This window comes from Uloborus diversus, chromosome 1 (assembly GCF_026930045.1).
Source record: "Uloborus diversus isolate 005 chromosome 1, Udiv.v.3.1, whole genome shotgun sequence".
NCBI lineage: Eukaryota > Metazoa > Arthropoda > Arachnida > Araneae > Uloboridae > Uloborus > Uloborus diversus.
The window spans coordinates 25,115,144-25,138,667 of NC_072731.1; the positions used below are offsets into that span (position 1 = coordinate 25,115,144).

Here is a 23,524-nt window from a genome sequence, read left to right on the forward strand (position 1 = left end):
CATTCTTGAGTGTTTTTCTAGTATTTGGGGAAAGGGGGGGGGGAGGCATCGCTCCCTGGGAGATGGGCACCCCTCAAGTATCAATATTTATCTACCATTCTACATCATGTTAAATTATACTAGAAATGTTTTTTGTATAGTATTTAAAATAACTGTAAGAAAAAAAAATTAGGCAGGGGTTCAGCATTTAACTTTTTAACCCAAGACACTGTTTAAGAGCACAAAGTTTCGTTCAAACCTTATAAACTCAGTGATTTTCACAAAAATAAAAAAATATTTTATTTGTTTACCTCTTAACTAAGCGTACTAAACATCGAAAATTCGAAAAATCAGATTTCCACAGCGGATGCAAAGAGATTGCAATCCTCAAATTGAATGAATCAAAAGTATAAAAACGGCTTGTAAAATAAATATTTTTGATAAAATTACTTTTGAATTGCATTTTAGAGTCCTATGATAAACATAGCATTAATATCTGGGCACAGTTGAAGCAAAAATAAATAAATAAATATATAAAATAAAAAATAAACCATCGATTCAGCATTTTAATTATTGACTTATAAAAAAAAATGGAATTCCCCTTTAAAAACTTGAAATAAGCTTTGTTACAAAAATAAAGAGACTTTTCATTTATTTGCATCCTAATAAAGCGAAGTTAGCTTGAAAAAAAGAATAAAATATGATTCTCATAGGGTCATTCCATGTCAAATCAACGAGCCTCACAACTTGACCATCACGGATTCCAACAAATTTCAGGGGATTGATTATATATATAAAATGATACAGAAAAATATTTTTTTCAGATTTTTAAGTTGCCCGGTTTTTTGTGTAGGGCTATGTAAAAAAGGGGAAAAAATGCAAAAAACGAGGTTTTAGTTATTACAAAAAGTTTATTTTCTCAGCTTCTATTGGAGCTAAAGAGTTCATTTTGGTTTTATTTTAAAGCTTTTGAAATGGACTTTTATAGGCTATGTCACATTATAAGGTTTGAGATCATTAATATTTCAAGGTCACGAAAAATATAATTTGACCTTGAATATTTCAAAAAGTGTATCTTTTAAAAATATGAAAAAAAAAAATTATTTTTTACCCACTAATGCACTGTATGTGTGGAAAAAATTTCATAATGGGATTGCAATGGGATCATGGTAAAATAAAATAGTGAACATGTATCTACTTACTACTTAAATGCAATTTTTAGCGTTTCCGAAAATATTTACAGAAGGACACAAGTTATTTTTACAACTTTTGGTTAGCATTATCCATTTCTTCCTTCGACAAGTTATAAACTCTTCCTGTAGGATTTATCCTGGGATCCTTTTGATATTACATCATCTACAGGTACATTCAGAATATCCTCTACATCTGGATAGTAAAAAGAATATGAAGGTCCATGTGGATGCAAGAATTTTAAGTGTTTGATTTTCTTCATCAGAGTCTAAAACACAACCTAACCACCAATGTCCATCATACCTGCATATTAAAAACCCGACCATTTCTGCGAATTCAATATAATCCCGAGCAGCTCTTACATATTCTATTCTTGAATTTTTTGAAGATGAAAATATTTTGACTTCCATGTGATTCATGTTCAGTGGAATAAAAGAATGGAGTTTCTGAGTACCTGGTATTCTTCTTGCGGTCATTAACCTGTTTTTCAAAGTCTCCTCTTCTTGTTTATGTTCTTCAGTTGTACTATATTGAAAATGTATTGTCTTAATGTGATCTTTTGCCCATTCATACAGCTGTCAAGGACTCATAATTTGGTCATTATGTATCATTTGAAGACTAGCTCTCGCTGCTAGTCTTTTCACAGTGCCTCCTACACCATCGCATGCACTTTTGCCGTGTGATGTTGCAAAAAAATGCCATTGTGCTTTGATACCAAAGTCTGACTCATGGTAGCAGAGATTCAGAAAATTAAACCTATTTTTGTACTGAGAAGCAGCACCATCACTATAGTAATAAATTAAATTTGGTTTTGTGTTATAATGAGATTGCATGAAAGAAATTTGATGTTTTTGAAAAAGATGGACTGCTGTTGTGTCATGTACAAGGCAATCAGAAATTACTACTAGAGATGTATTCATTACTGCTTTTGTGGAAGCGTCCTGAAAATAAATGATGAAGGGGTGAATTGTAGCTAGCTTGAGCATTGTTCCAATGGAAACCTTGGGCAGCATCCTGGAGGATAAAAGAATAATTCTCTGCAAAGTCGCAGATTACAAGGTATTCACCTTCTTTTAACGATTGTTTTAGATGGGTGAGATAGCTCGATTGTTGACTTGCAAGAAATGAGTGAAGAAGAAGTTTTGGGAGATTTTCAATAAATATATTGATGAATTCTTCAGTAGTTTTCACTAATGTCTCGAGAGATGTTATTTTTTCAACTTGTATCCACAGTTTATATGTGATGTTTTCAACGCAGTTGAATTCAAAAGCTTCTTCAATTCTTTCTTTGACTCTTTCAAACCCAGGACAATTAATACAGTTTCCAAAGTAACAAGCTTCAGTAGGATTTTCGCAAACTGCATATTTCATAACATCTTTGTAAGAGTTAATTGGTTTATCACCTTCCATCAGTTCTTTCATTCTGCATTGATAAATAATCAATTTTGCATTTTGGTGTGTTGAACACACACACGCTGTGAGTTCCACTTGCACCTGCAAGAACACAGTATTTCAGCCTGAGTTCACAAAACTTTGAAAATCCTATTTTCAGCAGAGGGTATTTTTGTTTAAATAATGCAAAAGCTTCACGCAAGTTACACAAAATTAATTTTTTTTGAATATGCTCTTGTTTTCCATTTACCTTAAGAGAGATGAAATCTTTCTTTTCCCGGCATCATTCAACTTATTTCCTCACTCTCATACAGATCGGTTACTTTTTTTGCTGTTTCAGAATCTAAAGTTTTACCAGGTTTAGGATCAGGGCATGACATAACACCTTTTTCTTTAACCAGATTTTTAGCCTTTCTTGCAGTGTAATCTGTTACATCAAATTCATCTTGGTAATCTTTCAAAGTCCAACTTTTAGGCATTGTTGTTAATATTTGCATTCTGATTCTCTTATCATCTGTATTTTTATATTTTTCCTTCAACTGGTTAATAGTTTCACGGTCAGGGGACATAGGAATATCATCTTGTTCAGGATCTGGGTGTATATTTAATACTTTGCTTTTGAATGCTGTTGCTGCTTTTTTAAACTTTTCATGGGGATATTTCTTCTCACCTAACCGTTTTTTCTGAAGATTCATTTAAAGCTATCAAACTTTTGTTCAAAACATTAAAAGCTTCGTCTTTTTCTGGGGTACATAAAGGATCTATTTGTTCAGATGTCATCAGAACTAGATTCCAACTCCCTCTTTTTAGGCCTCCTTAGCAGATAGTTGAATTTCCTTGCGGCAAGAATCACAAATTTTGTAGCCTTCTTTGAGAAAAGTAAATGTTTGCACCAAGTTTTTGCTTATAGTTCTCAAGCTTTTCTTGTAACAGTTATGGCCTAATTTTTCAAATGGGTTGCAACAATATGTTTTACTTGAAGCTGTAGAAGTTGAGGGTTCCATCTCTAAATTCTGACTGAAAACTGTGATAGATTGCAAAAGTTTAAAATTTTTAAGTCGAAAAAAGTAAAGAAAATTAAATCCTGTTGAGCAGTGGATCACTGAAACTTCTGCTTCAACAGCTGACCATAGACTGAATTCTCTTCTCTCTGTTTACAAGTCAATTCCTTAAGGGGAGGGACTCATGTCAGATTTATTGACTTCTTAGAAGAAACCTACCACATGGCTGAGTGAACTACATGGCCCTGTAGGGCCATGTGGTTGACTGGGAAACTCTAGTATACTTCAAAAACCAACAACATATTTATTTGATCACAGTGCTGTTCTTGTTTAGTGCATGATTTTAAAAAGAGCAAAGGAATTTTTAAAATGAAAAGGAACTGGAGGTGAAAAATTTAGAATGAAAAAGTCATGTAATTTATTTTATTTTTAGTAGATATACATATTATGATACTAAAAAATATATTTCATTTTTAAAAAAAATGTTATGCCATTTCAAAAATAAATATGCCAGCAAAAAATTTTTTTCTTTAAAATTCATCCTAAAACGAATTTTTTTAATATTGATATTAATTTTAATTTATGTTCAGAACATATGTATAGTATATAATACCTCTTAATAATGTGGTAATTTTAATATATTATTAAATAAATATTTGCTGCAGTATGGTTGATTTTTTTAAAAAAAATATGTATATAAAATAAAACTTAAATGCCGATTTTGTACTGAAATGGCAAGTTACATTTTATTTTATAACTTAGCATCCCATGGCAATCTCATGTTTATATGCTTGTATATTGTAAAAAATAGATCTAGGAATAACATTTTTTTAAAAAAGAAAAAAAGAAAATACACTTTCTGAAATATCAAAGGTCAAAGTGTTTGACCTTGAAATTAAAAAAAAATCAATAAATATAAGCACGTCACATATCAAATAAAAGGTCCATTCAAGCACTTTCTAAAAACACCAAAAGTAATGTTCTGCAACAATATGGGAACAAATAATGACTCATTATATGATTAGCAAAATGCAAAATTTTACATTTTTTGCTTATCTTTGGATCGAATTATCTCAGAATCTATAATAGATAGAGACTTATTATTGTGTATTTATTCCTTTTTATGTAAACCTAACAATTGAGCCAAATATCAAAAAAATTTGAGAAGGTCAGGTTGAAAATGCCACTTTTTTTTTGCTGATTTGACGTGGAACGACCCCATATCGGATGTAAAAAGATTTCAAAATGTAGGCATCTATGGAAAAAAATAACGGTAAATAAAAGATTATTTAAAGTTAATTATCCTTATTAGTATTGAAAAACCAAACCCATATAACTTTCTCCCAAAATAAGTTTAACATTGCACCACCAGACACTAAGTGGCGATAAGTTTGAATTTTGTAACCCTATCTGAAGCGATCACATCTGCCCCACCCATACTATCCTTTGCAGCTCTAAATTTATTTCGCTGTATATTATTGATGATTAAATCATGAGTGGGGAGAAAAGTGCTTACTACACCTATTCAGAGAATGTTGACGCTTTTCTAAAGAAGTTTACAACAACACCGCTGCATAAAACAAACAAGCAAAATTATAAACCAAACTGACTTTCAGCTGTTAATTTCTTTCAAAGAAACCAACAACAGGCATTATATTTATTTGGTAGTAGTAATTATTTATGGCTTGCAGGAGCATCACAAGAGTGCCGGTTTTTTTTTTTTTTTGCAAAATTAGCTGATTTTGTATAAGTTGATTCCTCTAATTTAACTTAAAATATGCTGTATTATTTTAATTTGAGATTTGCTCTTTCAATAAACAATTTGTGAAAGATCCGTTTTTGTTTACCAGAATTTTGTGAAGGGTCCATTTTGGTTAATCAGATTTTTGTGAAAGGTCCGTTTTGGTTGATCGGATTTTTGTGAAGGGTCCGTTAACGGACCCAAATTTGCTCTGGCCAGACCCCTGGTTAGAGATTACAAGTTGCAAGCTTTTAAAATAGATTAGTTGTAGATCTATACAATTAAAAGATCTGCAAATTTTAAATGTTTACAGATATAATGGTAACAAGAAGTTCCGTCTAGAACTATAAGAGCCTACTTTCCCGTATACCCATACTAGTAATACCCTTTCTAGTACCTTATGAATATTCTCAAAAATGGCTAAAATCACAAATTGTTTAAAACATATTTTTTTAATATTTTAAGCTAATTTCTAGGAATACAATATTATCAAAATATAAAAAAAATAAATAAATAAACGAACAAATAAAATAGCAGCACCTTTTAAACAAAGCAGCTAATACACTTTTTCCAACTAAAAAAAATCTTTAACAGCTTTCAAAACGAAACAATGATAATTAAAATTAATAAGCTCATTCAAATAAATACATCATATCAAAAAAAAATAGTTTTTTTTTTCCCCTGCAGCCAAAAATAATTTTTAAATGAATTAATGCACTTACCCAAATAAATAAAAACAATAAAATGTCAACTTAAAAAAATACTTTTCACTATCAAAAAAAAAAAAAAATCGTCTGCACATATCTGTATGTAGAAACATAAATGACTTCGAGTTTATTCACCGAAAACTGAATACCTAAATTAAAACTTTAACATGAGAATAAAAACAAGTCATATCAACAATAATTATTTCACAGTTAAAACCATAGCTGAGGAGTCGGAGCCAATCTCATTTTGGGATTAAGGAGTCAGAGATGAATATCCAAGAATCGGAGTGAGTCATTTGTCCTCCGTGTATAAATTTTTGCCAAAGCTAAGAAGTCCGAGTCGAAGTCGGGGAGTCCGATTAGTTATCGGGCACAAAAGTTGGATTCGGAGTCAGGTGCCTCTAAATTCTCGGAGTCGGAGTCTGGCGTCAAGAGCTATTTCCAACAAAATTTGTTTGAAAAAAATCCGCCTACAAGTAAGGGATCTACATTGACTTTCAGTTTCCCCCGTAGGTGCTAATGTTAAGGGATTTGAACTGTTCAAAATTGAAAGGAAAATTGTTCAAATCAAAAAAAATATTTTACATACAAGTTTTTCATCCAAAGCTTTTCCTACAAAGTTTGTTTGAAGCAAATTCGCCTCACAGTTCGAAATTGCCTTGTATTTCCCCATAGGCGCTAATGTTAAGTTTTTTGAACTGTTCAAAATTAAACAAAAATATTTCAAATCAAAAAGTGAAATATGGGAATGAGGTGTCCTCGCCGAGATCTTTCTAACAAAAAAAAGTTTGTTCGAATCGGACTATTCATTCAAAAGTTATTAGGGGGGACAGACAGGCCGATCGACAGACATTTTTTCCCATCTCAATACCCTACTTTCCAATTTTTAATTTTTTGATATTTAATTATTTTATTTATTTTTGACTTTTTTTGGTTTTTCGCGATATTTTAAAGATGCATTAAGCCTTCTTTCATGCTTTTTTCTTCTTTTTCTGACTTTTATTGGGAAAGTAGGCTAATAAAAGCATATAAGCATGTCACAAGTTTGCTACTTTTATGCAAACTAATTTTTCTACAGTCAATTTTTCAATAAAAAAAATAATAAATAAAATAAAAAATAAATAAAAAAAATCTGTTTCTACACTTTCATATCTTTTCAATTTTCAAGAAACAGAAAAAAATAAAATAAAATAAAAAGGAGATAATCTGTTCATCCACACAAAAAATTTCATTTCTTCACCTAACCAATTCCTCAATTAAGCTATATCCATTAAAAAATTTTATAATGTCAATTTTAAACTGCAGGACCATGTATTGTTTACCTGAAGCAGTTGTAGTAGTTTCATTATCCTCTTCTGGAATGATGAAATTATTGATGTCTATATGATCCATTTGAGTGGACAAATCCTTCTTCAAGATCGAAAGCCGCTGTTGGAATGCTATTTTTTCACGGGCAAGGCGCTCCATGTCATGTTCATACTCACGTTCTTTCCTTTTCAGCACCTGTGGCAGTTTAGTATGCGTGAATATTCAATTATTGTGAATACAGTAGATTATTGCAGCCAAAGTGAAGAAATAGATTACAGTGAAACATTTTAAAACAGAGGCAGTTTTTCCAAAAACGTCTGAGAACAACTTTTCAATTAGCTGTTCAAAGAACTTTGAAAACGATACATAAAACAATAACAATACAGACATAAGTTTTCTTTTCTTTTGTTGAAAAGATGCATTTTTAAGTCACAGCTAAAAAACGGATGCAAAGACCATTCAAAGTCGCCCAAAAGCGTTTAACTTTATATACACTATACATCCCTTCAATGGTATACATAAATTATCTCAATAAATCTTAAGTAATTAAGCAAATTTTGGAGTAAATGAAGTTATGGTTGAAATATGCTCTTTGGACTATTTTGAAATGCAAAACAATGAAAACTAATGATAATTGAATAAATTAATAAAAGAGCTACTTGGATTCTTTCTCCATTTAATTTTAGAAAAACTTAGTTGGTCTGCCTTGCATATTTATGTACCTAATAGAAAAGTTGCATTGATTTAAAAAAAAAAATATTAAAAAAAAAGAAAAGAAAAACTATTTAGCAAACTCACATTACCTTAAAAAATAAATGTTTCAAAATTTATTTAATCTGTAACTCATCTATAAAGCTTTGCTAATTACTTTGCATCAGTTAGATTTTATTCTTTACAATAATAAGTACAATTTATGAAAATGTTTGGGAGAAAATGATGAAGTTTTTCAAAAAAAAACCATTTTTGAAAAAAATCCCCCTTTTTTTTAACCACTTGGTTTAAACGAAACAACTCTGTTAAGAAGGATATGTTCTACAAGACAACTTATTACAAAATATTTCAAACAGTAAAATTATTCAATTAAAATTGTACATTTAGTATTTTGCATACTGTATGGCACAGAGCAGTGAATAGACAGTGTAATATTGGTATGTTTTCAAAAGTTTTGGTCAAACAAATTAAAATCTGTAAAATGTCAGTTAAAGAGCTAAATATGTTAAAAATGCTTACGTAAATTTTTCTAATTTTTAAAATGAATCAAAATTTTGCAGTTCTGACACGATTGAGCAACAGTTAACAGTTAACATTTTCAAGACATTTTTGTCACTTTCACAAACAATTTCAATATTGTTACTAGGGCTGGGCGATACACCATCATATATCAATATACATCTACTACCGAGATATAACAATATTTAGACTTCTATTCGTCCGATTTTTTGTTTGAAGAATATACGGGACTTAATTATGGAGAGATTAAAATACTGACTTAAAAATACATAATCTTTCATAGCTCTGTGTGATGGGTCAGTGTTTGAAATTTTAAGATATTTTCTGCATTCCTCAAACAATTAGTTAATTTTGAATTAAAGGGAAAAATTCACAAGGCCGCCGAAGGTAAATGTGGGCCCCTTTGTCAGTTTGATCTCCGGATTCCCTCCCCTAATTTCTGACAAAGCTGATATAGCCACTCGAGGGCTCTGAAAAATGAATATGTGTTGGTTAAGAAAGCATCTTAATGCAACAATTAAAAATTAACCAATTGAGGTATCAACAAGATTCATAGTTCAAATTAAACATAAAACATTGATATTGCGCTGAATAAAATGTTTTAGAAAAATATTGAACAGAATTATTTTTATTTTAAAAAAAATGAAAAACGAAAAAATCCTAATAAGAATACTTATGTCGCACATTTATCTCACTAGAGGGAGCACAACTCATCTTTTTCAGTCATATAGCTTTAATTATGAAATTAAGAGGAAAAATATTAACTCCCTTCACAACACACGGCACTATTGAAACGATCTGACGAAATCTCGCTTCGCTGGCAACCCCGAATAGAACGAAACTGAAACTTTCTAATTTCGCCAGACAAGCGGCACATACAGAGTTGAAGGAACTTCTGGGATGCATGCGTGAAAATAGAGTTTTTATGTAAGTTCTACGCATTAAAGGATTTGAAGCCATAATTATTATAGCAAAGTGAATCCGAGCATACTTACGGTTTTACGTTACTTCGGTAACTCATTACAGCTCTTTTGTTTGGTACTTTTTGACTTCAGTTTAAGAGTCGTCATCAAACACCGGAATTGAAAAAGTGAAGAAATTTTCGTACATTTGTTTTCCGGTTAAATTGCTTGCGAAATAATGACATTGATGAGATAATTGATTTACATAATAATATGGATTTTGGAATGGATCTGCTGAAGAAAAATTAATTGCATTTTTAAAATAAATATTAAAATATGTTTGTATTGTTAAAAAACAATAGTTTTAAATGTATTACATATTTTAATTAACCAAATACCAATTTTATTAATGCAAATTCACAGTTTACCTGAGATTTTTGCCAAATATGGCAGAGAGGTACTTTGATGCTCAAGATTTCGCATCGGGCAGTTTTCGTTCCGAAATCGGAACCCCCCTCTCCCACCCACCAGGGTTTTCCTTTTATGAATCCAGTTTTCATTGGATCTTTGCCAAATTTGGACCAGCAATTCTTTGATGCTTAGGAATTTTCATAGGGAGTTTTTCGCCTACCAAAGAGGGAGGGGGGGGGTGAAAACATCCCACAAAGGTTTTCTTTTTGCAAATCCAGTTTACGTCAGATTTTTGCAAAAATTTTGCAGACAGGTCCTCTGATGCTCAAGAATTCACTCAGGGTAGTTTTCGTTTGCAATGGGGGCCACCCTCCCTCCCACAGTGGATTTCTTTATACAAATCCAGTTTTCGTCGGATCTTTGCCAAATTTGGCACAGCGGTTCCCTGATGGTCAGGAATTGTTGTAGGGGTTTTTGCCTACCTATGAGGAAAGGAGGGAGGGTGCGAATACACCCCACAAGGGGTTTTCCTTATGCAAATCTAGTTTTTGTCAGATTTTTTGACAACATAGCGCAGTGGTCCTTTGATGCTCAGGAATTCACATAAGTTTTTTTTCATCAAAATGGGGACCACCTTGGGAGGGTTTCGCCAGAAAATTCAGAATGATTATGAAAAAATTTAAATTTTGAGTCATAAAATTGTGTTTTCTACACATGGATGGGAAATGTTTATGCTATTTTTTCCCTTCTTTTTAAAATCTGATTGTTAAACATGTGTCACGAGACGAAACTTTTATTTTCGAGGTAGACCGTGCAACGTCGGGTAATGCAGCTAGTGACATATTAATTAAAAAGTATATTTTATAGTTCTGTGTGCTTAATGTGTGTATGGTGTGATCAAGGCCTGATTAACATACGGTCCAGCAGGTCCATGGACCTGGGCACCACAATTTTAGAGGCACCAAAGTACGGTAAATTTCTTTATTTCTTCCCTTTTTTGAAAACTTCCACATAAAAAATGTGCAGACTTTCTTGTGAGAAGGGCACCAAATTTAGCCAGGAACTGGGCATCACTTTGGCTTGATCGGGCCCTGGGTGTGATAGTTTCCAATATTTATAGCTGCATTCTTTAAAGATTTATACCTGGACGACCGAGCCTCGCTCGGCTTTAAAAGAATTATTTTTTGTCAACTCCTTTTTTCTATGGTTCCATACTTTTTCAAATATACTTGAAAAGCATCACCTTAACAAAATATTAAGGTTCTCGACAGTCGTTGGATATGCTTCCGAGATATGATATATGGCAACCCTAAGCAAGTTTAAAATTTTAAAGCGAGAAGAGACAAATTTTCATTGTTATGGCTCAAAGTACATTTAAATTATTGAGACAGCTTAAATTGAAAGATTTAAACAAAATAATGAATTGAATATTTAAAACTTTTTCGTTGCGAAGCACTTTTGTCATGCATTGAGCTATACCATTTGCACGCCCCCTCCACCCTCCAGGAACATTTCGAATTAGAGAAATAATTGCAGTTATTATATTTGAAAATGTTTTTTGTTGTTTTTTGATATAATATGCTCTGAACTATAACCTTTGTACCCCCCTGCCCCCTAAGAATATATCGATATATATCGAAAAATACCGATATTTGGAGAGAGAGAGATATATCACGATATTAAAATTTTGATATCGCCCAGTTCTAATTGTTACTGCTCATAAATGTTTAAACTGCAATTCATTCTTAAAAAAAAAAAGTCATTCATTAAAATCTAAAATTATTTTAAGCAACATTGTTCAAGAAAAATGATAAAAAGCATTTCAAAACGAAAAAAAAATCTTTACCTGAATAAACCTTATAGCTCCTCTTAATATGCTTAGATTGGAGGTTTTTCGGTCATCCATGTTCGGCAACTGCTTTTTCAAAGCTTCAAAGCATTCTTTCAAGTGAGCCCTCCTAAAGAACACAATACCATTCAATCATCACAAAGTTATACATGTGTATGCATGTAAAAATACAAGTTCTAATATGAAATGATTAGTTCTAACACAAAAGAATTTATTCCTTATTTCAGAAGCAAACACAGAAATTAAACTTTTCATCAATGTTAACAGCTGTCATTATTCAGTTTCACACACTGATTTTAATTGGAGTGTTTATTTCAAATTTATCTAGGGTCTTTACTGAAATAAATTCCTACACACCACTATTACATAAATAATAATCTAATTGATAGTAACTTAGCTATAAAATTAAAATACTTATTTCATACACATATACCCAAAACCTGCCTTAATAGTTATAAGGCCTTGTGTAAATTCTCACAACTATACTTATTGTACATCTATATTGTAGATATACATAGATAGATGTACTTATTGTATATCTATCCTTCTATACTTATTATATATCTATAACCTATCACCTTTCTAAACTTGAGCTCCTCCCCAGTGGCGTAGCTAGACCCGACTTTCGGGGGGGGGTTACTTCTTTTATATATATATATATATATATATTTTATATATATATATATATATATATATATATATATTTTATATATATATATATATTTTTTATATATATATATATATATATATATATATATATATATATATATATATAATCACTTGGAATTTTTTCCTTTTCTTCTTTTTTTTTTCTTTCTCTTCTCTCTTCTTTTTCTCTTTTTTTTTGAGACTAACTTTTCGGGGGGGTTTTGTCCCCAAACCCCCCCCCCTTAGCTACGCCCCTGCTCCTCCCCCTGAAATGGTTTTATAGCACAAATTCCAAAATATCCTACAAATTCAACATTTTTTTTTTTTGTGAATTTGACTACTTATTACAGTAAAAAAGAAATAATCAAGACTAGGGAAGAAGCTAGCAGAAATTTATTTAAAATTGATGCTAATTTTCTGCATCAATTTACTATCCCAAAAATTTAAAAATTCCTTCTTACATTTTGCAGTGCCCTAAGAATCTTAAGGATCTTGTCCCACTTAAAAGAAAGATCCAGCGTGATAGTACTAATCTCATATACAGTGGACTCTGTATTCTGAACACTTATGGGACCGAATAAAAAAGTGTTCAGATTATGGGAGTGTTCATTATATAGGAAGACTGGAAATGCAAGCACATGTATTTTATTGCGGAATGTTCAGTACTTTGCCAAATGAGCTATACCAGTTTTTGGATTGGCAGCAAGTGCAATGTCCAATTAAAACTCAGTAGGACCTTGCTCAGTATTCTCTTGCATTTCTTTCTTTCTTTCTGTTTTAATTTTATAAGTTTTACTTAACACTAAACTATAAAATATTACAATAAAGTAATCAGTACAATACTGTAAATAAAGAGTTATTATAATTTGCTTTTGCATTGTGTATTCTAGTGCAAGGTACATGTTATCATCCAATTGTTTAAGTGAAACGGTTTTCAGATGATTTTCGGCTGCATATTGTTTGTAGGTAATTGTACTTCAAAAGTTTTGAATACTACTTATACAATGGTTGGATTCTTGAAATATGCAGCTCAGTGGCAGAAACTTCAGGCTCATATTGCACAGCTGAATGATTTTATGTAATGCAGCATTATCCAAAAAATATTTTTTCTTCTTTTCATCTTCTTAATGCTCTTCAATCATTGTGATAAAATTGAAGGTTTTTCAGGTTTTCCAATTTGGTTCATAGGAATTCTAAAGTACTAATTGTGAACATGTTCAGTATATGGAGAGGTAATCATTGAAGGGGGTTAAAAATAACGTTCATAATACTGGGGTTTCAGATTACAGAGAGGTTAGCCTATGTTAAGTCTATGGAATTTCACAAAGGACCAACAAAATGTATTCAGAATATTGGGGTATTTACACTAGGAAGTGCTCAGATAGAGAGAGTCCACTGCACTTAAGTCAGCCTTAAATAGCTTTATATAGAATATAAAGCTATTTAAGGCGAATATAAAGACATACATACCATATTCTCTTTAACAGAGAAAAATAATGTGATGAAACAAATTAAAACTTAAAAATTAAAACATTTGAACTTTCAATATTATTATGTCTTATTTACCTATTTTTTTCCAGTTTATTGTGAACTTCACGAGTAGCAGTCCTGAAAATAAATAAATAAATAAATAAACAACAGATTACATAGCTGTAACAAAATACTAAATTTACACATTTTTTGTGACAAGATACGGATATTATATAAGCAAGGGCATAAGAACAAAATGAAGTTGTTTCGATAAAAAACAATTTAATATTCTGTAAGTATTCAGAAACTTAAGAATATTTTGTTGCAATAATTCTACCACATGAGTTGAGTTTCAATTAAACATGTTTTTAAAGAACTTTAAAATTTTTTGTTTGAGTGGAAAAGATAAAAGTTCATTTTTAAATAAACGTACAGTGAAATCAATGTGTCATTTTCACAATATTGGAATGTAACCTCTGTCTGTGAAAACAAACCATATACTTGGCATTGCTGAAGACTTGTCACTACAAAATTCTCTAGAGGGCTAAAGGCCTTTATACATATTTAACATTAAAAAAAACATACAAATATACAGGGTGTAACAGTACAGAGCTTACAGACTTTCAGGGCAGATAGAGTACATCTAGACGATGGGAAATCACATAGCAATGTATGGACCGAAACGCCTTCCTGACGCGATAGTGACGGCACAAAGTACAAGAAAGACAGGACACAAATAAGAGGAAAAGATATGTCTGTTATTTCTAATCCTGCAAAAATGCTGGCGAGTTTTTGTCTGGTGTACACGATAGACGTCGTTACATAAACCAAAGCGTCAGATGACGGTGCACGCGCACATGCAGTTTTTGTTGCCGCACTCGCTTTTACGTTGAATCTTCAATGCTTCGGAGATGTGAGGCATGCATAATTTCTAACACCTACTGATTGTTGGCTCCTTCACGTTCTTTTTTCTTAGTTTTTTTGCTGTGCTAAGGAGAATAAACATGCTTTCTTCTCTTGTTCATGTCTTGTCTTCTTGGTGATTTTTGTCGTCACTATCATGCCAAGAAAGCGCTTCAGACCATGCATTGCTATGTGATTTCCCATCTTTTAGGTGTACTCTATCTGCCCTGAAAGTCTGTAAACGCTGTACTGTTGCACCCTTTAGAATGCTTTTAAAGCCCAGAAGAGAAATTGTCCTTTCCTCACGTCCCTGAAATGACTGGTTTACCAGATCAAACTAGACTGGTTTGGACCAGATCAAACCTTCTGGGCTTCTGATACTAGAAAGTCTATGAGCAGAGATGGGAATGACAATTTAGAGAAGAAATCATTATCTTTTATATTAGTTTTGAATTTACCTAAAAAGATTTTACTTCTTCATGTTTTTAATTTAGTTGCTAAAATTGTATGTTAAATCAATACTTCATTTTTTATATCGTATTGGAATATACGCCGCCGCAAATTATACAAAGATTTTTTTTCTTCAAGTAAATTTTAGGACTTGAATTTTAAAAAAAAAAAATCCAGGGGAAAGCTCCAGAACCCCTTCTGGTAAAAATGTTCAAAGTTTGTCCACAATTGCGTTTTTTTGTAAACTTCAATTTCGAAAAATTGGAGGGGGGAAGAGGAATTGATTTCGATTTATTTTTCAAAACAAGGAAAGAAAACTATCAGGGAAAATCCCGAAGCTCTATTCCTTACCTTAATGTCAAAAAATATAGGCCATAACCGCGTTTTAAGGCTTCAATTTCTACAATTTCTGTAGAGTCCCTTTACCGTTCTTTCCCCTAACATCACCAATGATTGTCTAGTTGCAATTTTAAAACTTCAAGTTTCAAAATTTGATTGATTTGATGATCAAATCAATGAAATTGATGAGATTTTTTTCCTATTATACCCCCCCCCCCAAAAAAAAAAAATTATTTTCTAGTTGCTCCACTGTTGTGAGTCGTGCTGTATTGTACGTGTGTGAATATATCGTTTTTTTTTTTAATTCAAAAAATGTCATTGTTACACAGAAATTATTACTTATTTTAAATAACTGCTCATGTGATTTCAAAGAAAATGTGATAAGTTATCAAAATAATTTGAAAAAAATATAAAGAATTCGATATTTTTTTTCTTGTCTGCATTAAAGTTCTGAATCTGGTCCATGGGCCCCGGCAAATTCATATGCAGAAGGGTACTCCCGCATGTAAATCGTGAAGAATTTTTTAACTAGTTGTAATTAATTTTCAGTTTTTTAAAATTTAGTTTATAATTTTTTTTAATTTTTATTTTAAAGCGAATACTGAGATGTATTTTAATTTTTTTTAAAGCTAGTTAATTTATTATTTTTACATATTTCTCGGACCACAATTTTTTTGGACTTTTGTAATTTGGCCCTGCTTAAAATAAAATTGATTTTACTCATTTAAAATAATTAGTTATTGAAAGATTAAAAATAAAATTACTACTAAAAATATTAGAATAATATTGCTTTTTAAATTTTACTAATTTATTTTTAAAAGCTGGGGGGTGAAAGTGCCTCCTTTGCAGTCCCTTACCGGTGCTGCAAGGGAGGCGTACTGGATATAAACATGAGATTAATCATTTTAGTGATGTATTTTGTAGCTTTTCCCTATCTGATTAATTAAATATTATTTTTAAAAGTCAAGGGATGAAAGTGCATCACCCTGCCAGCAATCATGGACATTAACATGATAGTAATATCTTTCATGATTTACTCAGTAGTTTAAGTATTTTTTGCTGGTCCTGTGTTTAAAATTAATTTAATTTTATTCATTTAACACAAATACTTATTTTAAGAAAGTTTAAATACTTAATTTTTTTTCTTTTCAAAAACTAGGGCAGGGGGGGAGTGCACCTATGATCTGGCCCCCTCAGTTTTCCAAGGCACGAGCCACTACTGATGACATTGACAATACAGGAAGATATTAGAATTTCAATTTCTCTATGCACCAAGAATTAAATGCCACTTTTTTTCACAAAAACTAAATTTAAAATACAAGACATAATTATATCAATAACATCAATTAGTGGAAATGTTTAAATTTAATGATGTTCATTTAATGTGTCTTTTTTTACATACATACAGACATAAAAATAAAAACACAAAAGTGACGACCAGCAACAGGCTCTGGGACCAGCTAGACTGGTCCTAGTCAATTTACAATCCCCAGTGAAGATCAATGGCCCTCTTAAAACTATCTACTCTCTTGCTCACTACCACCTCTTCCGGTAAGCTGTTCCAAGGTTCCACTACCCTGCTATAATAATTTTTCCTAATATCCATGTTAGCCTGAGATTTAAATAGCTTAAAACAATGACCCCTTGTCCTGTTTTCAGTGCTAAACTTCAGCCCCGTAACATCTTTCATTTTAATAAATTTTAGCAACTGAATCATGTCCCCTCGGTCTCTTCTTTGCTCAAGACTGTACATTTTTAGCCTTCTAAGCCTGGAATCATAGTCTAAATGAGAAAGTTCATTTATTAGTAGGGATGCACCGGATATTCGGTAACTATCCGGTATCCGGCCTATCTGGCTGATTTTTTAACTATCCGGAACTATGAGGTATCCGATCCGACAAGCCACTCCGGATCCGGAGATCCGACAGTTTTTTGCAGGATATCCGGGCAGTTATCCGGTAAAAATGCGAGAGATATCCGGGGCTGATGTGGGGTTATCCCGGTACGAAATGAGGGTTTAATTTTGAATTTACTTTTGCAAAAATTCCAGTTAACGCTTTCAATATTTCATAAACTTTTCGATGATGCTTTCTCTTTTAATTGCTGCTTCAAAAACGACCATTCGTCTTCAAACCTAGCTTCTGGCATTCCCCCGCGTCCCCCACCCCTCCTTCGCGAATCTGCTGACGGTATGTTGCCACTCTCTCTGCTTTAACACGCTGAAGTGAAAAGTCGACCTTGAAATGGTTCATATCAAAGCGCTTGAAGTTGGAGGAGCGGCCGTGTTGAAAATTAAAATACAGTCAAGTTCCGACTTTCGGAGGAATGCATTCCACTACGCCTCTCGCGTAAGTTGAAATTTAGCGTAACTGTTACAGTGAATTTGTAGAAAAACCAAAAGTTAGGTTGCAAGAAGACAGAGATTTAGAAGACGAATCTGTTAAAAACGCTGAAAGCGTAGTTGGACGGCAGGAACTACTAAAATATTTCAATCTCCCTCCTATTAAAAGAAATGCAAATCCCATTACATGGTGGAAACATCATGCAGAAGAGTTTCCCCGGCTAAAACCTCTTGTTTTAAAGTACTTAAATGCTCCGCCAAGTTCGGTAAACTCAGAACGTTTATTTAGTGGAGCTAAAAGAATTTATACAGAAAACAGAAACCACCTATCACCGAATAATGCAGAAAAACTTCTGTTTGTAATGAAAAATCTAAAATATTCCCCTGCATTGATAAATAAAGGTTCTTAAGTGCATATTGCATGAAATGAAGCATAGTTCTAACTGTCATATTCAACGCCGATCTTAACTTGAGTCCATTGGAAATTTTAGAATGTTGAATAAAGTAATAATTGCTTTTCCCAGAATAATTATTTTAACTAAGACTTTCAACTGATATTTAGCATTTAAAATAGACGGTGAATATAGCAGTGAGAAATAACAGCTATAAGTTATTGCTTCATTTTCTCCTTTCTAATTTTTCAATCGTATAGTATAATTTTTAATAATATATTTAAGAATTTAATTTGTATTTTTTAAGAATGTGTATTTTTATTTTTTCTAGAATTAAAGTAAAATGTAAGTTTATTGTTCAAATGTAAATTTATAAATTCATTTAAGAAAGATTGAACATGTTTAGCATATTTTTTAATATTATATATAAGATGTTAATTTGCATCATTAAGAATGTGTAACTTTATTTTTTGGAATTTAGTAAAATTTCAAGTTGATTGTTTAAGAATTGGTTTATTAATTTATTCTTAAAAGCGTGAACATGTTTAACACGACTCTTAATAGTTTGTTTAAAATATTAATTTGCATCTTTAGAGAGAGTGAATTTTTGTTTTCTGGAATTAAAGTAAAATTTTCAGTTTAATTTTTTAGCATAAGTTTATTAATTTGTTAACTGGGTTGCCCACCTAGGGAGGGGGGGTAGGGATATTTTCTCTTTTTTGGGGGCTTTCTATTTGGGGGGTATTAATGGTTTTTAGTGGGTGGGCCCTTGCTCTTAGGGGGGGGGGCACCCCTGTATTTAAGATGCTAATTTGCATCTTTAGAGAAAATGTACCTTTATTTCTGGAATTAAAGTAAAATTTTAAGTTGATTATTTAAGTTTATTTATTTATTTTTTGAGTCAAACTGGCCTTGTTTTAATATTTTCTTTTTTAACTTGTATGTTAGAAAAATTTTACACGTGTATTATCTGTAATAAAAATGATTTCAAAGCAAAGTTTTATTTTTTGTTATTTCTCTAAATTGGAAACAAGAAAATGTATTACTTTATGATGAAGTTTAAAAAAATTTCTACACGTCATGCAAATCTAATAACAAATACGACTCATTATAAGACTTTTAAGATTTCAACTATGAATAATTAAAAGTTTAAACCATGTGTACATTACATACAGAATTAATTTCGAAAAAATCTGTCGAAATAAAACAATATTTTAATGTTTCCTTTTATAAATAGCACAATTCCTAAATTAAAATATAGAGGCTTATAAAAAGTACATTTGAATGTACTTAACATGTTTTTAAAGAAATGATATGTGGAACAAGTTTGATTTATTGTTTTGAAACGGCGTTGTTGAAAAATATGCGAACATGCAATGCAATCGAAATGCCGGATATCCGAATCCGGCAGGTAAGGGGGCATCGGATATCCGGTATCCGGCAAAATCACTATCCGGTGCATCCCTATTTATTAGACTTGTAGCCCGCCTTTGAACCCTTTCTAATGCATTAATATCTTTCTCAAGGTAAGGAAACCAAAACTGAACAGCATACTCCAAATGAGGTCTTACCAAACTTCTACATCAGGGCAGAAGAACTTCTTTAGATTTGTTTGAAATAGATCTATTGATAAATCCAAGCATCTTACTGGCTTTGTTACTAGCTACGCTGCATAGTTGGCTGAACTTTAAATCCTGACTTATTAAGACGCCCAGATCAGTAACTTTTTCTGCCTGACTAATAACTGAACCTTACAAATAATAACTAGTACACTTATTTCCATGCCTTAAATTTAGTACTTGACATTTCCCAACATTAACAGCCATACCCCATTTATCAGCCCACTCTGTAATATGATCTAGATCCTCTTGCAGCTGATTTGCTTGTTCTTCATTTTATACACTCCCCATAACTTTGACATCATCAGCAAAACAATTCATGTTCCAAGAAATATTTTTATAAATATCGTTCATAAAAACAATGAACAAAGCAGGCCCTAACACTGATCCTTGAGGAACCCCGCTTGAAACCTCACTCCAATTAGAATAATTTCCCCTTACAACTACCCTTTGTTTAGTTCCGGTCAGCAGTTTTTTAATCAAATGAAAGTTTTCCCTCCTATTCCTATATCAGCTAATTTGCTAAGTAGAGCAACATGCGGCATCTTGTCGAAAGCTGTTTGAAAATCTACATGCTTCTTATTATCCAAAGCCATGGTAACTTTGTCATAGAAATGTAATAAATTAGCTGCACAAGATTTACCTTTCCTGAAACCATACTGAAAACTAGTCAATAGATTATTTGTCTCTAAAAAATTTACTATCTTAATTTTTATCAATGTTTCAAAAATATTGCAAACCACCAAAGTTAGACTCACAGGTCTATAATTTCCCACAATCCCTTTAGACACTTTCTTGAAGAGCGGTGTAATGTTAGCCAGCTTCCAGTAATGCATTCAACTTTTTTTTTTTTTTAAGGGAAAAAACTTTGTTTAAAACTTTTAATTTATTAAAAAAATTGATGATTAATAATTTACAAAGCTAATTGGATAATTTTTAATCTTTTGAATGAGGGAAACTACTGGCAGTGAGTAGTAAAACAGAGAAGCTATTTCTTTTAATAGAAAAATGTTTTATGTATATCTCTTTTAAGAAGGAAAATAAATATGGATTACACACTAAAAACTACTAAAAAATTGATTTTTTCATTCCCCCCCCCCCAAAGAAAAACTCCTCCCCCCTCCCATAGCCTCAAAATTTCTTGAAATTTTACATCTCTGTCTACCAGTAAAACTATGTATCTCATTGCCTAAAAAGTGGTAGTAGTCTTAGTTCTGAACATAGTTCCTCCCCCAGTGCTGTAGTTGGAAAAAAAGATATTTGTGTGAACTCACTTTGGCATTTGGAGGGACACCCTAAAGGAAATGATGTCTTAATACCAATTTACATTACATTTGCATTATATTAACAAATACATTTTTTTCACTGCCCTCAGAGGGGCGGCACACCTCCTGGAAAAGCTTTAAATAAGCTCTGTGAACGAGACCCTTAAAAGACTAAAACGCTATAAAACCCTTTAAAAATTTCAATAGTGAAGTTTATGCTCCATGATCCCTCAACCTCCCTCTTCTTGTAGGCTGATTGCATGAATGCTGTTAAAACTTTTTTTTTACCATATGAAAAAAAATAAAAAAATTTTGAAAAAAAAAAAATAGACCCGACTTTAAAATTGCTCTACAAAGTGAAAAATAATTTTATTCTTTAAACACCATCGATAATATTTTTAAACATAATTTTTGAAGTTGGCGCAAAAACAAAAAGTAAAATCCATTGTAACCATGCTTTGTTCATATTTTTATCAAAAAAGCATCCAAAGTTAGGAACGAAACATTTATATCGTTACTCAAATATGCAGTCATCAATGCATAATGCATGTGGTAGTGAAGAAATTGAACCTGATTAAATTTATAGTTGTAGTTGAGTTATGGTTGTGAATGATTTTATTGATCGTTTTTGCGCCAACTTCAAAAATTATGTTTAAAAATATTATTGATGGTGTTTAAAGAATAAAATTATTTTTCACTTTTTAGAGCAATATTAAAGTTGGTTCTAATTTTTTTTTTTTTCAAAATTTTTTTATTTTATTCTTTTTAGTGTAAATATATTTCAGAAATATTAAGAAGTTACCGTAATGAAACTTTACCTTATTTTTTTTCATAAAAATGCTCCATACTAAAAAACTAAAAATATGCCTTAAACTTTAAGGGATTGACACTAAAAATTTATCGTTGTTCCTCCATGGGTGTGTTAATTTAATTATAACCATTTAAATATTATGTTTTCCCTAATTAATTTACATTTCACAGCATAGTTGCTTTTTATGCAATCCTGTATCTCTTTACTTAGCCCAGATCATCTGTTATTGGCATACATGTTAATGATAAAAATATTACGATAGTTGAAGCAAACCTAACCTAGTAGCATTGTGAAGGTTAAGCAGATCCTAATCACTGTATAAACCTCGCTTCCACGTTAGGCTTACCCCCACTATAGGGCAATGACACTGAAGAAACTAGATGCTTGCTTCAGAGAAGCCTTCATTCAAAATTATCACCATAATTACTATTAATGTTACTGTTTTATGGCACCAAATTGTTGAAACAATGGGTTTTATGTTTAATCATTTAATAGGGAAATTGCATGAAATTTACTGTTTTTTGACCATAACTTTTTTTCTAACGAACAAATATGGTCAAACAAAGTAATGGGACCTAAGTTGAACCCTATCCATTAAAAGAAGAATCATCAAAATTGGTCCACTAGGTGAGATGCTGTGAGTGGACAAACAAAAAAAAAAAAAAAAAAAACATACATACGGTATGAACTGATAACCGCCTCCTTTTTGAAGTCTATTAAAAAACTTTCAGTAGGGAACTGGAACTACAACCTTCCATCATGAAGTCCCCCCCCCCAACCTCACACACATGCAAATTTAAAAAAAATAAGAGGTTTCCTGCAACTAATTTCAAGATTTTTCTGTTGATTTGCAACTCACCCAGAATGCTCATGAGTCAAGGAGGAGTCTCGAGTCACGGGGGTAAGCGATCGCCTCTTTTCTCTAATTTCTTCAGCAGAATGTGAAGAATTAGAAAATGACTGTTGCCTCTTGGAAGGTAAGGGCTCCACATGAGAATAGAGGCCATCTTTACTTGCAGAACCGAGTTTAAAATAAGTATGATAATCGTGAGGTTCTTCGCCTGTAAAAGAAAAAAAATCATTAATGCTGAAAATTCATGAAACTGAAATCAAACAGCACACTACCTCTTTTAAATGATTTATATAGGACTGTAGCAGCACCAGGGGCGTATTTGGAAGTGTGGAGGCACTGGGGCAATGAAGGAGTGGAGGCCCCTAATCAGGGTTTGAAAAGATCATATTTTCGAAAATATCCGATACTTTGATATATATCCGAATATTTTGATACATATGTATATATCCAATATTTTCGATCAGCTCAGCACTTCAATTAAATATATCCTGAAGTTACTGCTATTTATTTTTTTTAAATATTATTATTGTAATTTATAGGGGAGAAAAAACGTAAAATTTGCTGATCCGTGAGAGTTAGGATATTTTGTAAAAATTTTATTGTGGGGGCCTCTTTGTTGTGGAGGCCCCCGGGGCAGTAGCCCCACCTGCCCTTCCCTAAATCCGGCCCTGAGCAGCAGGCAGGCAAAGTTGCTTGGAAAAAAAGGTATTTTCCAAACAACA

At 31.9% G+C, this 23,524-nt stretch overlaps 1 protein-coding gene across 1 annotated transcript in view; it reads right to left on the minus strand.

Moving 5' to 3' along the window:
* LOC129234323 (max-binding protein MNT-like) overlaps positions 1-23,524 on the minus strand; it is a 52,171-nt gene that overhangs the window by 23,018 nt on the left and 5,629 nt on the right. Inside the window, exons 2-5 of the mRNA XM_054868315.1 lie at positions 22,809-23,010; positions 13,926-13,967; positions 11,709-11,820; positions 7,334-7,514 (exon numbers count right to left, since the gene is read on the minus strand). Of these exons, the coding sequence (XP_054724290.1) occupies positions 7,334-7,514; positions 11,709-11,820; positions 13,926-13,967; positions 22,809-23,010 (537 nt within the window). The remainder of the gene's footprint in view (positions 1-7,333; positions 7,515-11,708; positions 11,821-13,925; positions 13,968-22,808; positions 23,011-23,524) is intronic.